Raw genomic sequence first — 21,624 nt, 5'->3', positions numbered from 1 at the left:
GTAAAATTAATGTTGTCTGTGCTGTAGACGAAATGTTTGTGTTCCCCACCCCCTACAAATTCATATGCTAAATCCTAACCCCCAATGTGATGGTATTCGGAGGTAAGGCCTTTGGGAGTTAACTGATTCATAAAGGCAGAGCCCTTATCAATGGGATTAGTGTCCTAATAAAAGAGACCCCTGAGAGCTCCCTTGACCCTTCTGCCATCTGAGGACACAGTGAAAAGACAGCCAACTATGGACCAGGAAATGGTCCCTCACCAGGCATCAAATCTGTTGGTGCCTTGATCTTGAACTTCCCAGCCTCCAGAACGGTGAGAAATAAATTTCTGTTGTTTATTGCCACCCAGTCTGTGGTATTGTGTTATAGCAGCCCAATGGTCTAAGACAACCTGCTTCTTTTTACTTTTGAAAATGTGATGAATAGAACATTTTATATCACACTGGACAGCATGGTGCAATAGACCAATGAATGACAGAGAGCCAGTGAGAGCTTTGAAACCACAGTAACTCCAGACTGAAAGTTTGGCCTAGGGATTACTAGAGGTTGGTCTGTTTGACCTTAAGCTTCCTTCTACTTGAGAGGTTCTTCTTCACGCAAAGCCCTCACTTTGCAGATGGGAAGCTAGTTCAGAAAACTGAATTAAACCCGTTGGGTGCAAAGTACCAACCCAGGTCAAACTCAGCCTGTCTCCTGACTTATAGGCCAGGGCTCTTTATTCCACCACAGTTGACTGGGTGGAAGAAACTGCAGGTAGACGTTTTAAAAGGAAAGAAACATTTAAGCTTCTTACATTTGAATCAAAAGACAAATAAGCAAAATAAAACCCAGCCCCTGGAGAATACAAACTCAAAACCTACAGGCATTCAGGGATTCGAAAAAACATATCAAAGCAAGAATTTCAAGAGATGATCTCTTGCCTCACAACCACACCACACATACACTTTGTCCTCAACAAGCCTAGCAAAGAAAATCAAAAATTCTTCTAGACAAGGGCTGAAAACCGTTAACAAAGGGAGATGCGGGAAGGTGTGCAGTTTCTCCCCGGACGGCCCAGCAGTTGCCAGGACCCTCTGCCTTCCGCTCCAGCCTGTCAAAGGGCAGAAGGGGGACACTGCTCCCCATGGAACCCCACAGAGGCAGCAGAGGTCTCTTGGCTGGTCCTCCCAGTTGGCTGTGGCAGTAATAGAAGGGAGTGTGACCACACGGGCACCCAGAGTCCCCAGGGTCCCCACGTTTCTGAGCAAGTACATGGATCTCGTGCTTCCCAGCAAAGTACTTACAGCACGTGCATGTGCTGTTTGCTTCTGGGAAAGCGCACCCTGTCCAATCCACCAGGAAGGGGGCCGGCAATCAATCTCAAATGTTAGAGATGTACCTGCGATTCTATCTGCGCTTCTCTGGCATCTGAGTCCTAATAGGGCTTCACGCGTGTCTCTCCAGATTCAGAATATGGAGTTCCAGGTGGAGCTCTGGATTTCACAACTTGTTGAAATAAATCTCTCATGCTGGTGGGCTCCCAGCCAGCACCATAAATCAGGATGACCCAAATACATTTCAAGTGCTCTCAAGACCACAAGGAAATTCCGTTCACAAAGTACACTCCCTGCCTGAAAAGACAGACTCTCCTGAGCACCTCGTACATGCCAGGCACCTCTCCAGGAGCTAGAAAGAGGATCCTACTGAATGGACAAAATCCTGTCCTCATGGAACTTACACCCCAGTGGCGCCAGGGATTTCACCCAACCCAGACCAAGAACTTCCTGGAGGAGGTGATGCTAGGGCTGAGTTTTGGAGGAAGAAAAAAGGATTAGGAGGCAGGGAAGGGGCAGGGATGGAAGGTGTGGTGATGAGGGTGGGAGCGGGGGACAGAAGTAATCTCAGAGCAGAATTAACATGTGTAATGGCATGGAGCAGTGAAGTACTATGAACAGTCGTGACTGTATTTTCTGTATATAAATGAAATAGAAGACATGGTCTTTGTTCTCATGAAGCTTACAGTCTTCCCAAGTAGACAAGATGGTTGCATGAGGCACAACTGCACAGCTGGGTAGCCCAAAGTACTGAATTGCACAGCTCTGATGGTAGGTTGTTGGAGATGAGGAGCCCATGTGATTAACATTTGCTATTTCCACTATTTCTGAGTAACCCTTGGTGTCATTTGCTCTGTTCCTGAGACAAGAATCTGACTCTCACCCACTCTGGGCTGGTGCTGGGAGGAATCCTCAGCTAGTGAGGGAATCTGCCAGCCTCCCAGGGTCACACCTACAGAAAGCTTTGTGGTTCTCTGCTGTGCCTCGAGTATGAAATCAGCATAATGAGGCATCTCAGTTCACTGGGGATAAACAAGAAACAGTTCCACTTTTTCATGTAACTTCCCCACCCCTGCTGACCCCTCACCTTTCTGTGAGGACGGCAGCTCCATTAACTATGTTTCAGCCCATTTCACAGATTTTCAGATATTTTCTGTTATTAAAGATTACTTTTGGTTTTGAAGATTCTTTCTTATTTATTTTTAACCTTTAATATCATCTCAAGTCAAAGCTCTTTTTCCCACTGTTCCTTTCCCTCCAGGCTGGATTGATACCATCATGGCCTGAAGCAGTCTTCTCTCCCACCCCTCTGCTCTGCGCTAGCTGCTCTGGCGTGGGAGGGGGAGGAAGGAAAAAGGCGAGGGCCGAGCTCTTTTTCTCAGACTGGGTGAGGCTGCAAACCCTCTCTGGCAGGACACAACAGTCCCTGGGCTTTATGGGGAAAGGCGGTGGCCCCATATGGCCCCCTGCTAAGGGGGCTCATATGAACAGCTCCCTCAGCAATTAGGGATCTGTTAGGGGCGGAACTGTAGTCCCTCCCTCCCCGAACGAACGAATTCATACGTTGAAGTCCTAATGCCAAGTACCTCAGAAGGTGACCATATTTGGAGATAGGACCTGGTTCTCTCTAGTTAGTCTTAAACACCCTGTTCAAGTTTTTCTTTCTCACCCTGAGGCTGTTCCCTTCAGGAGCCCACGCTGACCACCCCTAGCGTTTCGGATCAGCATCGGGAGCCCATCATCATTTATCCATCCTGCTTCCCTCCCTCTGCCCTGAGTCCTTTCCTCCCCGTCCTGTTCATTTACTCATCCCACTTCCACCTCCCTCTCCTTTCCAGGGCTGTAGACCCTGGCGTAGAATGCCTCATTACATCAGGCTTTACATTCAATTTTTCTCTAGTCTCCTATTAAAAAAATAAAAATATCTTCCAAGAAACCTTTCTTAGTTAAAAGAACTTTCTCCACATTGAACCATGATATTTCCATGACTTTTCCTTCTACTGATATTTTCACTTGTATAGATATAGTGCTTATATTGCCCCCATTTATTGATGCCTGTTGTGCATCCCTTAAACATTTTAGGATTTGGCTCTGTTTATCTGTCACTATTCTGGCTGGGATTTTCTTTTATTCCTTCTAGAAGGCACCAGATCTAGAAAGATGATAAATACATATTGGTTGTTGACTGAGATGCACTCCCAAATTAGAAGAAGGAGGCAGGCCTCTGTACAAGGAGGCACTGACTCGCAGGCTCGCTGACAGAGTTGGCTCACTCGCCCCCTCTCCCTCTCAGGAAGAGCGGAGCACTGCCCGTGTCTGTGACCCGGAACTCTGTCACTCAGAGTCAGCTCAGCTTGCCAGACTCGTGTGCTGAGCTGCCGGGATGCGGGCGCAGCCATCAGTGGAAAATGAAAACTCTTAGAGATGGTTACAAAAAGGCATCCTCGCCGTTAATTTGGGGAGTTACAGAATCAGGACCAGACCATCCACAGCAAGGATTTCGGCAGTGAAGGTGTTACAGAGCTTTGCAGTTACAGGGTGGGGACTCGTCTTGCCTCCACTCCCCATCCAAATAAAAAGGGGAACCAACGGAAGTCAAGACAGAGAAAGTTTACTGTTGATTTTTACTGCAAATCAAATTCCAAGGGAGAAACCTGAGAGTCCTCAGACAGAAGAGGGCAACAGAGACAAAATTCAGCTCCAGATTCTGAAGCAAAACCGGACTTTGAGGTTCAGAGAATATCCCCTCCGTGGTACTCTTGTTTTCTCTAGTTTCTCTCAAGTTCCTAACTCCTTTAAAACCCCACACTCCTATTTGGAAGTCAGAATTCACGATTCAAAGACAGAAATGGATTTTTCAAGCTCCTTTTGAAACCTCCTCTTCTCTTTCCTCCCCTGATCCTTTTGAACTCTTCTCTAGTTTACTTGTAGCAAGTGGAACATTCCCCCAACAGGAAAATAGGTCATGAAACCTTGTTATAACATCTTTCCTTTTAATGTTTTTCTACCTCCATCATTCAGTTTGAAAAGTCCCAGCTGAAGGGTTGGAAAGCAGTGGTGCTGCCACATCAAATTTTCACATATAAAGTCTTCAGAGAATCTCCTATTAATAGGAAGGATTACAAAGAAAATTTTGACGTGTCTGAAGTGGTCAAAGAGTGGTCGCAAAAGCAGAGAGGGGAACAGAGAGGATCCGTCCTGACTGCAGCTGCCTCCGTTTACCTGATGGTCACTGGGCATCTCAGAACGAGAACACACCCTTCAGGCAGAGAGAGGTGTTTCCACCACCAGGCACAGCTGGGCGCCAGCAGAAACGGCTGCTGGGAAGGGAGCTGCAGCACCCTGGGAGAAGGTGACCACCCTGGACCCAAGAGCTCATGCTCCACGTTTTTCACCCTTTTCAGTGTTTGGGGATGTAGAACGTGAACAGGAAGGTGGGAACAGGAGACTTGAAAATGCCAACTGGATTACTCTCTCTGATTTTATATTACAGTTTTACACAAACATATTCAGAGGTTAATCCTCTTAACCTTGATAAGAGATTAAACCAAGGGCCAATACTTCTATTTGATATCCACCAAGGAAGGGATTGTCACCCGCCCAGCAGTCCACGAGAGGAGGCTGACTTTTTTCAAGGAATGTCAGCCGGAGGCTCTCTGATGCCTGTGTTTGAAAGCAAAGGAGAGCAGGAGTCTGGCTACCAGGACACTTGAACTTAACTGGACAGGACACCTTAGATAAAGAAATTTAAAGTTTTTCTTTGCGTTTTAAGATTCTTCTCTATCCTTCGGGGAAAAGAAGTATTATTGTGAAATAGATTGCATGTGTATAAAAGTGTACAAAATATAAATGTACAGCACAATGAATATTACAGAGCAAAATCTATGCAGCCACCACCAAGACCAGGAGCCAGAGCATTGCCAACATCCCTTAGGGGCCTCTCCTCTTGAAATCGAGGAGCCCAACACTGGACCTCTTTTTAAAGTTGGGGGTTAATAGCCTCCAAGGTTTCCCAACTTTGACCTTTCTCCTTCCTCTCTGTAGTTCATCCCCTAAAAGAAATTTGTAAAGTAATTGTCCATAATATGTATGCTCACTGAACTAGTGCCCTGTTTAAGTATTTAAGGGTTTGAAGCAGGATAAATACAAATTTAAATAACCAAGAAAATAGTTTCCCATGCGCTGAAAATATTAGCATATTCTTTTCCAAAATGCTAGGATGCGTGGGACCTTGCTGCCAACCACAATGCTGAGATGGACAGCTACATTGCCCTTCCTAAAGGGTATGTGCTGGAAACAAGTATTTGCATTTTTAGCAAAAACAATACAACCTATTTCTGTCCAGGCTTTCCCACTTTCAAAGGCTGTAATACAGGGACTTCCCTGGTGGCGCAGCAGTTAAGAATCTGCCTGCCAATGCAAGGGTCACAGGTTTGAGCCCTGGTCCAGGAAGATTCCCACATGCCGCGGAGCAACTAAGCCCGTGCACCACAACTACTGAAGCCTGCACGCCTAGAGCCCGTGCTCCGCAACAAAGAGAAGCCACCACAATGAGAAGCCCGCACACAGCAACGAAGAGTAGTCCCTGCTCATCGCAACTAGAGAAAGCCCATGCACAGCAATGAAGACCCAACGCAGTCAAAAATAAATTAATTAATTAATAATAATTAAAAAAAAGGTTATAACATAATAAAACCAAAAAATATAGAATGTGGAAATTTTAACCTTTAGAAGCTTAATTAATATTCTGACCTTCAACATAGGACACACAGTCTCTTTTAAAACTGAAGTCTGAAGGCAAATATCGCCCTAAGGAGATAAATTAGTGCCCAATTCTAAATGGAAAGTGATGGTAAAAGAAAGCTCCAGTTGGACAAGCCTCTTAGATAGCCGCATCCACCAGAGGGCAGACAGCAGAAGCAAGAAGAACTACAATCCTGCAGCCTGTGGAACAAAAACCACATTCACAGAAAGACAGACAAGATGAAAGGCAGAGGGCTATGTACCAGATGAAGGAACAAGATAAAACCCCAGAAAAACAACTAAATGAAGGGGAGATAGGCAACCTTCCAGAAAAAGAATTCAGAATAATGATAGTGAAGATGATCCAGGACCTTGGAAAAAGCATGGAGGCAAAGATCAAGAAGATGCAAGAAATGTTTAACAAAGACCTAGAAGAATTAAAGAACAAACAAACAGAGATGAACAATACAATAACTGAAATGAAAACTACACTAGAAGGAATCAATAGCAGAATAACTGAGGCAGAAGAACGGATAAGTGACCTGGAAGACAGAATGGTGGAATTCACTGCTGCAGAACAGAATAAAGAAAAACAGAATGAAAAGAAATGAAGACAGCCTAAGAGACCTCTGGGACAAAATTAAACGCAACAACATTCGCATTATAGGGGTCCCAGAAGGAGAAAAGAGAGAGAAAGGACCAGAGAAAATATTTGAAGAGATTATAGTCAAAAACTTCCCTAACATGGGAAAGGAAATAGCCACCCAAGTCCAGGAAGCGCAGAGAGTCCCATACAGGATAAACCCAAGGAGAATCACACCGAGACACATAGTAATCAAATTGGCAAGAATTAAAGACAAAGAAAAATTATTGAAAGCAGCAAGGGAAAAATGACAAATAACATACAAGGGAACTCCCATAAGGTTAACAGCTGATGTTTCAGCAGAAACTCTACAAGCCAGAACGGAGTGGCATGACATACTTAAAGTGATGAAAGGGAAGAACCTACAACCAATATTACTCTACCCAGCAAGGATCTTGTTCAGATTTGATGGAGAAATCAAAAGCTTTACAGACAAGCAAAAGCTAAGAGAATTCAGCACCACCAAAGCAGCTCTACAACAAATGCTAAAGGAATTTCTCTAAGTGGGAAACACAAGGGAAGAAAAGGACCTACAAAAACAAACCCAAAACAATTAAGACAATGGTCACAGGAACATACATATCGATAATTACCTTAAACGTGAATGAATTAAATGCTCCAACCAAAAGACACAGATCCATCCATTGCTGAATGGATACAAAACCAAAACCCATATATATGCTGTCTACAAGAGACCCACTTCAGACCTAGGGACACATACAGACTGAAAGTGAGGGGATGGAAAAAGATATTCCATGCAAATGGAAATCAAAAGAAAGCTGGAGTAGCAATACTCATATCAGATAAAACAGACTTTAAAATAAAGAATGTTACAAGAGACAAGGAAGGACACTACATAATGATCAAGGGATCAATCCAAGAAGAAGATATAACAATTATAAACATATATGCACCCAACATAGGAGCACCTCAATACATAAGGCAACTGCTAACAGCTATAAAAGTGGAAATCGACAGTAACACAATAATAGTGGGGGACTTTAACACCTCACTTACACCAATGGACAGATCATCCAAAATGAAAATAAATAAGGAAACAGAAGCTTTAAATGACACAATAGACCAGATAGATTTAATTGATATTTATAGGACATTCCATCCAAAAACAGCAGATTACACTTTCTTCTCAAGTGTGCATGGAACATTCTCCAGGATAAATCACATCTTGGGTCACAAATCAAGCCTCGGCAAATTTAAGAAAACTGAAATCATATCAAGCATCTTTTCTGACAACAACGCTATGAGATTAGAAATGAATTACAGGGAAAAAAACGTAAAAAGCACAAACACATGGAGGCCAAACAATACGTTACTAAATAACCAAGAGATCACTGAAGAAATCAAAGAGGAAATCAAAAAATACCTTGAGACAAATGACAATGAAAACACGGCAATCCAAAACCTATGGGATGCAGCAAAAGCCATTCTAAGAGGGAAGCTTATAGCTATACAAGCCTACTTCAAGAAACAAGAAAAATCTCAGAAAAACAATCTAACCTTACACCTAAAGGAACTAGAGAAAGAAGAACAAACAAAACACAAAGCTAGCAGAAGGAAAGAAATCATAAAGATCAGCGAAGAAATAAATGAAATAGAAACAAAGAAAGCAATAGCAAAGATCAATAAAACTAAAAGCTGGTTCTTTGAGAAGATAAACAAAATTGATAAACCATTAGCCAGACTCATCAAGAAAAAGAGAGAGAGGACTCAAATCAATAAAATTAGAAATGAAAAAGGAGAAATTACAACAGACACTGCAGAAATACAAAGCATCCTAAGAGACTACTAGAAGCAACTCTATGCCAGTAAAATGGACAACCTGGAAGAAAAGGACAAATACTTAGAAAGGTATAACCTTCCAAGACTGAACCAGGAAGAAGTAGAAAATATGAACAGACCAATCACAAGTATTGAAATTGAGACTGTGATTAAAAATCTTCCAACAAACAAAAGTCCAGGACCAGATGGCTTCACAGGTGAATTCTATCAAACATTTAGAGAAGAGCTAACACCCATCCTTCTCAAACTCTTCCAAAAAATTGCAGAGGAAGGAACACTCCCAAACTCATTCTATGAGGCTACCATCACCCTGATACCAAAACCAGACAAAGACACTACAAAGAAAGAAAATTACAGACCAATATCACTGATGAATATAGATGCAAAAATCCTCAACAAAATAGTAGCAAACAGAATCCAACAACAATTTAAAAGGATCATACACCATGATCAAGTGGGATTCATCCCAGGGATGCAAGGATTCTTCAATATACACAAATCAATCAATGTGATACACTATATTAACAAATTGAAGAATAAAAACCATATGATCATCTCAATAGATGCAGAAAAAGTTTTTGACAAAATTCAACACCCATTTATGATAAAAACTCCAGAAAGTGGGCATAGATGGAACCTACCTCAACATAATAAAGGCCATATACGACAAACCCACAGCAAACATCATTCTCAATGGTGAAAAACTGAAAGCATTTCCTCTAAGATCAGGAACAAGACAAGGATGTCCACTCTCACCACTATTATTCAACATAGTTTTGGAAGTCCTAGCCACGGCAATCAGAGAAGAAAAAGAAATAAAAGGAATACAAATCGGAAAAGAAGAAGTAAAACTGTCACTGTTTGCGGATGACATGATACTATACATAGAGAATCCTAAAGATGCTACCAGAAAACTACTAGAGCTAATCAATGAATTTGGTAAAGTTGCAGCATACAAAATTAATGCACAGAAATCTCTTGCATTCCTATACACTAATGATGAAAAATCTGAAAGAGAAATTAAGGAAACACTCCCATTTACCACTGCAACAAAATGAATAAAATACCTAGGAATAAACATACCTAGGGAGACAAAAGACCTGTATGCAGAAAACTATAAGACACTGATGAAAGAAATTAAAGATGATACCAACAGATGGAGAGATAGACCATGTTCTTGGATTGGAAGAATCAACAATCCATATAGTGAAAACGACTATACTACCCAAAGCAATCTACAGATTCAATGCAACCCCTATCAAATTACCAATGGCATTTTTTACGAACTAGAACAAAAAATCTTAAAATTTGTATGGAGACACAAAAGACCCCGAATAGCCAAAGCAGCCTTGAGGGAAAAAAACAGAGTTGGAGGAATCAGACTCCCTGACTTCAGACTATACTGCAAAGCTACAGTCATCAAGACAATATGGTACTGGCACAAAAACAGAAACATACAGCAATGGAACAAGATAGAAAGCCCAGAGATAAACCCACGCACCTATGGTCAACTAATCTATGACAAAGGAGGCAAGGACATACAATGGAGAAAAGACAGTCTCTTCAATAAGTGGTGCTGGGAAAACTGGAGAGCTACATGTAAAAGAGTTAAATTAGAACACTCCCTAACACCATACACAAAAATAAACTCAAAATGGATTTGAGACCTAAATGTAAGACTGGACACTATAAAACTCTTAGAGGAAAACATAGGAAGAACACTCTTTGACATAAATCACAGCAAGATCTTTTTTGATCCACCTCCTAGAGTAATGGAAATAAAAACAAAATAAACAAATGGGACCTAATGAAACTTCAAAGCTTTTGCACAGCAAAGGAAACCATAAACAAGACGAAAAGACCGCCCTCAGAATGGGAGAAAATATTTGCAAACGAATCAATGGACAAAGGATTAATCTCCAAAATATATAAACAGCTCATGCAGCTTAATATTAAAAAAACAAACAACCCAATCCAAAAATGGGCAGAAGACCTAAATAGACATTTCTCCAAAGAAGACATACAGATGGCCAAGAAGCACATGAAAAGCTGCTCAACATCACTAATTATTAGAGAAATGCAAATCAAAACTACAGCGAGGTATCACCTCACACCAGTTAGTATGGGCATCATCAGAAAATCTACAAACTACAAATGCTGGAGAGGGTGTGGAGAAAAGGGAACCCTCTTGCACTGTTGGTGGGAATGTAAATTGATACAGCCACTATGGAGAACAGTATGGAGGTTCCTTAAAAATTAAAAATAGAATTACCATATGATCCAGCAATCCCACTACTGGGCACATACCCAGAGAAAACCATAATTCGAAAAGCCATATGCACCCCAATGTTCATTGCAGCACTATTTACAATAGCCAGGTCATGGAAGCCACCTAAATGCCCATCGACAGACGAATGGATAAAGAAGATGTGGTACATATATAGAATGGAATGTTACTCAGCCATAAAAAGGAACGAAATTGGGTCATTTGTTGAGAGGTAGATGGATCTAGAGAGTGTCATACAGAGTGAAGTAAGTCAGAAAGAGAAAACCAAATATCGTATATTAACGCATGTATGTGGAACCTAGAAAAATGGTACAGATGAACCGGTTTGCAGGGCAGAAGTTGAGACACAGATGTAGAGAACAAACGTATGGACACCAAGGGGGGAAAGCCGTGGGGGTGTGGGGGTGGTGGTGGGATAAATTGGGTGATTGGGATTGACATGTATACACTGATGTGTATAAAATTGATGACTAATAAGAACCTGCTGTATAAAAAATAAATAAAACTAAATTAAGTATTTAAAAAAAAAAAAGAAAGTTCCAGTTGCTTTTAGGGCAAAGCCACATTATCTTTATCTCTATATTCCCCTTTACTGCCTATACAGTGCTTTATTATTAGCAGCTCTTCTATAAATGTTTGTTAATTGAAGGTATTTTTCCATGAATAATTTCAGAAAAAGATAACAGAATCATGCTTACTAGTTTTGATGTGTATTTGTGGCTTCTTAATTATACTCAAAAGTATAGTGGAGAAGAGAAAGTTAAGGATCTCAAAATAAATTATTATGCATAATATACAACTCAGGAATACAAGGAAGCTTGTCCGGAAAACATGTTTGTTCTAGTCTTAGTTTTCATTTTTGTTTCCTCCAGGTCGTGTGGGGTGCAGTTTTAAGGCAAGATGCAGAAAGAGTTATAAGACAGGAGGAAAGGTCTTTCAGAGAAAAGCAAAAATAAGAAGGGGAGGCTACCTCTTTGTTCTTCTTCCTCCCCGGCTTTTAGGTGATCAAGGGCAACAGCAGGCTGGCTGCAGAGCCTGACTTCTTGCACAGCGCCACCCAGTGGCCTAGACTGTGAAGTTGTTTTTATTTTGCCAAAGGTTGAAAAATTAGAAATTCCGAAGTTGTGAACAGATTTGACAAGTCATTACTCATATTTATGGGAGGGTATAAATGCTAGCTAACAAGTCACTTGGATATATTTTATTTCAAAGAGGACATCTCCTATCAAAAATGGCCGTCTTTGCTTCTGCACAAGTTAGCTAGTGAGTTGATACACCTGAGTGTCTGCTGAGGGAGCCACAGCTGTGCCCACAGCTGCCCACTCTCCCAGAAGTTGATAATGAATCAAATCCTGGCTGTGCCCAATGGAGGTCTGGAGAAGAAGCTGGAGGGCAGCCTTCTGATGGGTACTCTACTATTTTCATTTAAAGGAGCGTGTCTGAAAAAGGTTAAGAACATGGTTTGAAAGTGAAGATGAAAAAAACGCTGTAGATTATGACTTTTTTCTTAAGCAAGCTTTTCATTCCCCTGCACGCTGCTACAATCCAGGCCTGGCAACCACACTCTTAGCTTGCAGAGGCCCCATGCCAGGCACACTGCCGATAACTTCACGAGGGATGTGGAAAGAAAAAGAAATTATGAACAATGATAAAGAGGTTCCTCTGCCTCCTTTCTTAAAAGCATATTTGCAGCTGTTTCCAGGCACAGCCTCAAAAACATAAAGCCCTTGAGAGGAGAGCGATGGGAAGATTGAGTCTGCTGCCCAGCCAAAGGCAGAAGAATCCCAGATAAATCAAAGGAGCTTGACCCAATTAGAATCTACTTGGTGGAACAGCAAAGACCAGGATGCCCCATTTTGTGGCTCTAGCTTCCTGCTCCTGCGTGAGGACCGACCGAGCAACTACACAGAGGCTGACTGTAAGTAGACAAAGGCTGTGTATATAGGCCAGTGACAGACCTGTTCCAAGTTGGTTAGGAGAGCAGTGGGCTGGGGTCGATGACTAGGTGGGAAGCTGGACCAGGTGACCTCTGAGGACCCCATGATTGGATGACTTTGATTGGTCCCAGTCCCATTACTTGAAATCATACATAAATAGAAATAATCTTCCCAATAATTCTAGGTAAACTGAGACCATCCTAGAGTGTTTAGCATAAATTGATAATAACATCTGCTTTATTTATTTTATTTTATTTTATTTTTGTATTGGACGCACTGTGTGTCTTGCAGGATCTTAGTTCCCTGACCTGGGATCGAACCTGTGCCCTCTGCAGTGGAAGTGTGGAGTTCTAACCACGGGACTGCCAGGGAATTCCCAACATACATTTTTATAAATGGAAGAATGAAGGAAGCAGGCAGGGAAAATGAGAAGTCTAAGAGGTGATGTTATAGAAAGTGTGTGTGTGTGTGTGTACACACATATATATATATACGCTGATGCTGTGTAATTAGATGCAAAAGAAACAATCACTTTCCTCTTCTTGAACTTAGCTGAATAGACCTTTACACCTGCTCAAAGTTCAAAATGTTAGTAGTGCAGCCCTGGCAGGATTTAGACATGAAATGGAAAACCCCAGCAGGGCTTGTAAAAGCATCAGACCCAGGGCTGTCAGGGAGGTTCCAAGTACCTGTTTTGGTCAAAGGGATTGAGAAGAGTTGCTGAAGAAGCTGGTTTTCCGATGTCCTCAGTATGACAACCACATCGGCAGGGAGAGTGTCTCTGTTTTTCTCAAGAACCCCAGAAGCATCATATAATACCTGCAACACGAATAGTAAATCACAAGTGAGCCAATACCATCCCCATCACTGGCGACACGGGCACATTGTCCGAGGTCAGTAATTAATCAACCTCTGTATAGAATTCATCTTGACACAGCTATGCTTTTAAACCCAGACCACCATATAAGGGGGGGGAATTGTAATTTCTGAGAGGCCAGTTTATCTTAACCTCTTGTTCAATTACTCTTTGAAGAAGAGTCCTGTCAAAGATATATCACATCAGAATAATTGTATCGGGCACTCACAATATGGGAAGCATCCATCCTATGAGGTTCATACTGTTATTATCTCTATTGTACTGTGGGCAAACAGAGGCTTAGAGAGAGGCTGAATAATGTGCCCATGGTCACACGTGTCACCAGCGGTGGGCAGGTATCCCAACCTGGGCAGTTTGGCTCCACGCTCACAACCACTGCACCCTCACTCTTCCCAAGGTTCTCGTGGCACCTGAGTGATGGCTCAGGGATTCTGAGCAGTTCTCGGTTCTCAGGACAGAGGGGATCCAGGTCAGTGCAATTTTAAGGGATGTTCCAATGAAATAAGTGTTGAGTGACAAATGAATTCAGGAAAAGACACAGAGCCCAGAAGGAAAAGGATCCTATTTTTCCTTTAAAGTCAAGAAAGGACAAGAGGGAGAAAGAGGGAAGAAGAGGGGTGGGTAGGAAATAGGTGAAAAAGGACAGAGAGATGGGAAGAGAGGTGTGAGAAAAGGGACAGGAATGGAAGGCAGAAGAGCAGAGAAGAATGGGGACATGGGGATCAGAGTAGATGTCATACGCAGTCAGGTTTCAGTGCTAAGGTAAATTAAGTTTTTAAAAGAGAAAACTGGATTGCAATTTCTAGCAAAGATCCAAAATAGATACCATGATGTATTATGTGGAGGGAAAAACCACCTCTTCACTTGTATTAGACTGCCTTTTAACCAACCTCCAGTCAGGCAAAATTAATTTCCATGCCATGATGTGAATATGAAAAATAATTTCAATAAGTCTCAAATCAACAAAATAATCAGAAATACCTTTTATTGAACTCCTATCCATTTTCTGGACCCAGGGCCTCAGCAGACCCTGCGGGAACCAATTAGCCATAATTCATGCCGCTCCTTTGAGAGTAACGTGCGCAATGAATTGTTAGCTACAGGGGGAAAGAATTTCCTCAATCACTCACTAATTTGCTTCAGGAACTTGAAATTGAGACTTAGGCATAATGGGTGAAAAATGGAAATTTCAGTTAATGTTGTAAAAGCTTAACATCTGGATGATGAAGTGAGTTGTTTTTTTTTTTTTTTTCCTTTTCATCTAGACATTTTTGGTGCCCTGTAGACACACACTTGGGCTACAAAGTGCTAAAAATTGAGCCCCACTGTGATATTAACCCTCCTCCATTACCTACACATCTCCAAATGACTTTTGAATGTGAACATTCACCACTAAACGCTGCAAAAGCTATAATATGTTTTCTCTCTGGAGAGCTGTCACTTCTAGGCCAAACCTCAGGTGAGAAGCAGATGGCAGCTCTGTGGGTCACCCCAGAGAGAAAGTGCTTCTTTGCCAGGGGCTACTTTCTGTGAGCACCACCACTGAGAAAGTTTGGGAATTATGATTAGGTATTCACGAAGAATTAAAAGGAGAAAGGAATCTGCAAGCAATTTCGCGAGGGCCACAAACAGGGTACGGTCGACATTTACCCCTTGTCAAGTTCAGGTTTAATAACTGATGTGTCTCACCTTTCCAGCATAGTGCTGAATGCCAAAGCACAGCTCCATTCCTTTGGGCCTCCAGACGTATTTGCATCGGAGATTATCTTCAAATTTATCTGTGTGGATTTTCATGTTTAAAAGTTACAACGTGAACTATTTGGTCCTTCAGACAAAAGTGTGCTCCTCGAACCATGATGACCCAGAATAAGGAATTTCAGAGTAGCCTGATATTATTCTTGTATGTTCAGTGATGGAGGAAGATTCCCCCATGTGATGGGCATTTACAACTGAGTTCTCATTTACTTGTTTCATGTTGTCTTTAGTGTCAGGCTGTTCCCTACGATATCATGCTCTGCTCTGAGAACTCCTAGAATGAACACTGATGCCACCAGGAGACCAGCTAATTAGCTTTAGAACTATGAAGATATTCCATGGAAGGCAAATAACCCTGGTTTATACTCCTCTTGGCAACTTGTGACAATTTTATAGATAAAAGGAAGTCACTTGAGGGTGACCATCTCAACTCCTAGAAGTGAATCTCTCCCACAGATCAAGTTTCCATCTGGGAAAAAGGCTTGAAACTTCGTGTTCCTCCCTCTACAAATAGTTTTGCTTTTGTTGTGACTGACGACCTACTCTGTGTGAGGAACTGTGCTAACTAGTAAAGGGATGCAAGGGTTGGGGCTTTGTTGCCCAAGGATCTCACAATGTAAGTGAGAGACAGGACCATGTGCAACACTGAAGATTCACAAAGAAGGAGGAGTAGGTCAGTAGGTATAGGGGTAAAGCACAGAGGGCCTTGAATGCCAGAAGGAGGTGTTTTACCGTCACTTCATAGATAATGGTAACCTAATGAAAAGGCAGCTTTAGGAAGACTAAATTAGCTGGGATGTCCAGGGTAGAGGGGGAGAATATGAGCCTGGAACCCAGGAGACCAGGAGGGGCTTCTGTACAAACTTGGACTAGAGATGGCTGGGCGTCCAGGTGGAGATATGAGAGAAGGACATGAAAAAGGAGGGGAATCAAGTACTGGTTATGGGAAATAAGGGAGCAGAAGGTGGAAAAAAGTGATATTGACATAGGGTAAAGGTATTTCCATTTGCAGAAATAGGAAAGTGAGCAAGGTCTGAGAGATGGTGACGGGTTTGCTTTAACACACAAATTCTACCAGGACATGTTCTGAACATTTCAATTCATTAAGAGCAGGGTCTATATTTTCACAATCACTGGGTAGCCAAAATACACAGGAAAGATTCCTTAAACCACATTCATTTGATGATGTGAGCCCAGTAGCCAAGTTCTCTTCTGCACGTATATGCCTTTTCCAAAAGGTACCTACCAACCAGGGTCTGGTCCGTTGCTTGGGGAAACCTACTCTCCTCATCCAAAAGTGAGAGCAGTCCCAGAGGTTTCTGGAGGAACATATCCAAGAGGGGGCGATTGTCCTCATACTCCACGGGTGTCATGTCAATGCCTTCATTCTGATACTCCATCTGGAAGGAAACGGATTGTGAATCTCTCCAGCCCAAAACTGGCCTAGGTACCACCAGTTTGCCTGCACTTTTTGTGTCTGGCAGCACTGAACAGGGTGTATTTTATTATGTGAGTAGGACAGGGCTCTTCTGCAGTAGGCAGGTGAAGGTGGCAAGAGAAGGGATGGCTCTCTGTCTCCCAAACACTGACCTGGGGACTCAGAATTGAGAAACTGATGTAGAAAGGAAGGGAAGCTGAAAATTTTTTATTTTAGTGACAAGTAAGGTTTAAACCAGGAAGAAAGCAGATTTCTATCTTCTGCAAAGGAATCATCTCAGACTAAAAAACTAGAAAAACTCCAGATATCCCAGGAAGATAAATGGAAGGAAGCTGGACTGAAATAAGGTCTAGTTTTGTACAAGCGAGTGGGGAGAAGAGTGCGATACGGATTTATCCAGTTCCAGTGATAAAACCAATACTGGTATTTTTAGTCCATGTCTTTGTGTTTATCTAATCACAGTAGTTTCTGTGTCCTTGCTCCTGTATTAAAACAAGGAGCTTGGTCAGAACGTTTAGTTTGTGCAACTACATACTCTCTCTTCATACAGGAGAGTCTTGGGGTTGAAGTACAGGCTGTGGTGGAGGAGAAGGGCCCCTAGCCTTTGGGGCCACTAGCTTCACATCCTATTTTATTTACCGTGAAACAGGGGAAAGATTTCCATTTTGAGAAAACCAAGAACATCTCTTATACCTCCCTGAAGATACCCAACCACTTCTTGTGGGGTCTGGTGTGCAAGAGAGGGGATGGGGATGGCCAGTTTGGGAGTTAAGAACAACAAGAACCTGTGTCCTGAGTTCAAGATCATCCTGTGTCATTTTGGTCACGATCATAGATATTTTTAGTTAAATGAAGCAGAAGAGAATGTAGCATTCTGAGCAATGCACATGAATCAGTTTGGAAACAACATTTAAATAATTGGCTTGTCACCAGCTTCACTCAAGGGAGGAAATGTACCTTTCCACAGAAATCGAGACCTCTTTTTTTCCAGACTAAATTTAGACTGTTGAGTTATTTTGACAGGGCTGCCTCACCAGTGGTTTTTTTTTTTTTTTTTTTACACCTTTATTGGAGTATAATTGCTTTACAATGTTGTGTTAGTTTCTGCTGTATAACAAAGTGAATCAGCTATATGCACACGTATATCCCCATATCCTCTCCCTCTTGCGCCTCCCTCCCACCCCTCTAGGTGGTCACAAAGCACCGAGCTGAGTCAACAGTGGTTTTTCTTTGGAGTCTTTGGCTTGTTAACCTAACAGAGTTTCTGCTTCAAACCCTGAGCAGCCTGCAGGCACCTTTCCCACCAGCTCTAGTGCCTTCAGAGTTCACTGTTACCTCCTCAAGAGCAAAAACGTGCTGATTGAAATAGTATTGGATTTGCTCATTGGCGATGTTTATGCAGAGCTGCTCAAATGAATTTCTCTGAAAGTTCTCGAATCCAAAAATATCCAAGATCCCCACGTTCATACCATCGTCTGAAGTACTGCATGAGAGAGAAGAATAAAACCTTTTAGGGGAGGAAACAGCCATCTCAGGACAGTGAGAATATACATGCCTGCATTTTGTCAACACACATGTAGCCACTCAGGGAAATCGGCATCCTGCCACCTTCGGGGGAGAAACTGTCTTGTGTTAAACCATTGGCTCCTTGAGTTTTTCAACAGTACTTCCAACTTCTTGTTTTAAAGCAGTAGAATCCTTTCAAACCTTCCTCAGAAGCTCCATTTATAAAGAGATTAAAGAGGAACCACTCTGTTTGAAGGGGCTGGAGCTGCTGCTCATTTATTCTTCTACTTTCTCACACACAAAGCTTAGTTGGAAGAAGACTCTAGAGTTTGATGTTGTCAATTCTTCCACAATCTAGAAACCACTAATGCTTAGCAAAGAAAAAGCTGTAGTAGTAATAATACTGTGAGATACTGTGCTTTAAACACTTTTCATGAAATGTCTCAGTTGATTCTAAAAGCAACACTATGATGAGGATATTATACTCATTTTACAGATGAGAAGACTACGACCTAGAACATGCACTGATGAAGCTGTGAAGCTTGGATGCAAACCCAGTTTTCCCAGCTCCCAGCCAAGACTGTTCTCTTAAACACTGCACTATAATGGTTCCGTCAATCATGAGCCTCTTGGGTATAAACACTGCATCTTTTAAAGGAGATGGCCTGAGAGCTTCACTAAAGAAAACCCAAGAGAGAACCAAATGCTTCCTCTTGCAATCTCTAAGAGACACTGGGGTCAATGACAACTCTCCCCAAGGCCTCTGCTCTCTGGGGGAACTTGCCGTAAATTTTTGTCTGGCTGGAGGAGTGTATTGATGCGATTTACGATCCAGCTGAAAAGCCTCCCATACAGGGCTTTGGACATGGCATCTCGGACATCCAAGGCCCTGTCGACGGTGTTGGCGCGGATGATGGTCTCACCCCGGGTGACCACACAGTGTGAGGTGAGGGCCTCCTGGAGCTCTTCAGGGCTGATACAGAGAACCGAGGCAGCTAGAAGAGAGGGTAAGGATGATGCCGGAGAATGCAGACATCCATCTATCCATCCACCCATCCATCCATTCATCTAGCCAGTATTTACTCAGCACCAGCTACATGCCAGGCTCATCCTCAGCACTTCAGGGCCAAGGATAAACAAGCCGGCTCCTTAACCCCAAGAAGCACCCAGACTGAGGCAATACCTCCCAAACCGTTCTGAAAGCTCTTCACACGTGTTAGATGAAGAAAATGCGGAAGGAGGTGGTCTTTGGTCAAATAAGTTGGAGCAGTTGCTGGAGAGTATAGTCTGCTCTTAGAGAATCACAAAGCACATTAGTATATTAAAGACCATAAAAAGTGCTACAGTTTAACACAAAAGGTGTTTATTTAAATCAGTTTTTTTCTAACTCAGGATTCTTATTCCTTGTGCCACCATTATTACCTGTGGAACTTTAAAAATAAATAGGTGCCAGCTTTGTCCCCTGCAGATGCTGATTCAGTGAATTTAGAGTGAGGTCCAACCTCTCGTATTTTTTTCAAAAATTTGTAGATGATTTTCAAAAGCAGACACTGGTGAGAATCACTGCGCAGAGTTACCTGGCATGGAATTCTTTTCTGAAGAACATCTATTTGCCACTTATGAAAAGAACACAAGACAGCCTCTGGGAAATACTGGTTAGTGAAAACGCCCAGAGCCCGTTGAACGACCAGCAACAAAACACCATATTTCAGAGTCTTGAAAAACTCCGAAAGTAAAAGAAACGTGTACTTTAGCTACACAGTGCACAGGCGTCAAATAATTACCATTTTCCAAGGCTTCTGCATTGGGCACCTCACTTTTATCAGTTTGATGTTGAGAGGAAATAGCTGCAAACTCAATGTTTCCAATATTCAAAATCCCAGCCAAAATTCTGTACACTGAGTGCACCTCCTGAAAAGGACATCAAGAACCATGTTTGGTCACTGCCAGTCAATTAAATCACTAGTGCTGTGGTGTAAACTGCTAGTTGCCCACCAACGTCCATCCTCCCCCTTCTCCTGGGCACACAAAAAATTTTCCAAGCCTCCCTTGCAGTTAGGCCATGTAACTAAATTCTTAAGAAAGGAGCAAGCAGAACAATGTGGGCCATTTCCAGGCCTGCCTTACAGAATGGAGCATGCCTCCTCCAAGCATTTTTGCCGTTATTGTTGGATGGAACTCCCAGCAACCCAGCCTCAACCATACCACTGATTAGGATGCCTCAGACCAATGACCTGATGGAACAGAGATGTTGTACAACCTGAAACTCTTGCCTTGGAATGCTTACATTAGAGAGAACTGATCTTCTTTGTTCTTTCAGCCACTTTTAGCCTTTCACCCTAACTAATACCACCTCCCAAATTCAGGTATGGTTCTTTCTTCAAAACAAGAGTGGATATGTTTCCTTAACCTCTTTTGAATATAGCTTTTATGAAATAGTTGGCAAGGCATTCACTGATGTTTCACTAGAACATTCGAAGTTAAATTATGGAGTATATAGTCATGAATGAGGTCAGAAAATCTTTTGAAAGACTCACTAGACACGGTCTGTGGTGTTTTAATATAATAATATTGGGTTGGCCAAAAAGTTCATTCGGGTTTATGACCTTTTTGGCCAGCCCAGTATATATTTGGTCTTCATACCCATTTCTGGCACAAGAGTTTCTAAATCTCCAGGAATTTTCTGAGTGATAGGGGTGAGAAGGGTGTTCTTTGTTATTCACGATAAGCCCCTTCCAACCACACTTGAGTCTGTGCTAATGAGGTGACTCTTGGAGGACAGGTGGGGGAAGGGCTGGTTGACAGAGGCACCAACGAAGTGATTCAAGGGTTGGAACTTTTAGCGGAACCCCGCACCTCGAGGAGGGGATACTGGCTGGAGATGGAGTTAATCATCAGTAGGCAACGGCTTGATCAGTCATGCGTATGTAATGGGGCCTCCACTAAAATCCCTAATTGATGAGGCTTGGAGCACTTCCGGGTTGGCAAACACAGGAAGGCGGTAAAAGGAGGTGGTGTCCCCTCTCCCAATACCTTGCCCTATGCATCTCTTCCATTTGTCTGTTCCTGAGTTGTATCCTTTATAATAAACCAGTAATAGTAAGTAAACCGTTTTCCTGAGTTCTGTGAGTCCTTCTATCAAATTATTGAACCTGAGGAGGGGGAGGTCTTGGGAACTCCCAATTTATAGCCAGTCCATCAGAAATAAGAGAACATGGGAATTGCAACTGGTACCTGAAGTGGGGGCAGTCTTGTGGGACAAAGCCCCTAACTTGTGCAATCAGAAGCTAACTCAAGGTTAGACAGTGTCAGAACTGAATTGAA

The 21,624-nt window shown here is 42.4% G+C and overlaps 1 protein-coding gene across 1 annotated transcript in view; it reads right to left on the bottom strand.

The window, feature by feature from the left end:
- Positions 1-21,624, bottom strand: part of MYO3B (myosin IIIB) — a 375,922-nt gene that overhangs the window by 169,817 nt on the left and 184,481 nt on the right. Inside the window, 6 exon segments of the mRNA XM_036857648.1 lie at positions 13,414-13,543; positions 15,291-15,379; positions 16,603-16,756; positions 18,130-18,277; positions 19,085-19,295; positions 20,085-20,211. Coding sequence (XP_036713543.1) covers positions 13,414-13,543; positions 15,291-15,379; positions 16,603-16,756; positions 18,130-18,277; positions 19,085-19,295; positions 20,085-20,211 — 859 coding nt within the window.

This window comes from Balaenoptera musculus, chromosome 7, assembly GCF_009873245.2.
Source record: "Balaenoptera musculus isolate JJ_BM4_2016_0621 chromosome 7, mBalMus1.pri.v3, whole genome shotgun sequence".
NCBI lineage: Eukaryota > Metazoa > Chordata > Mammalia > Artiodactyla > Balaenopteridae > Balaenoptera > Balaenoptera musculus.
Note: the sequence above shows the minus strand (reverse complement) of the source record. Positions and strands in the feature narration are given on the sequence as shown.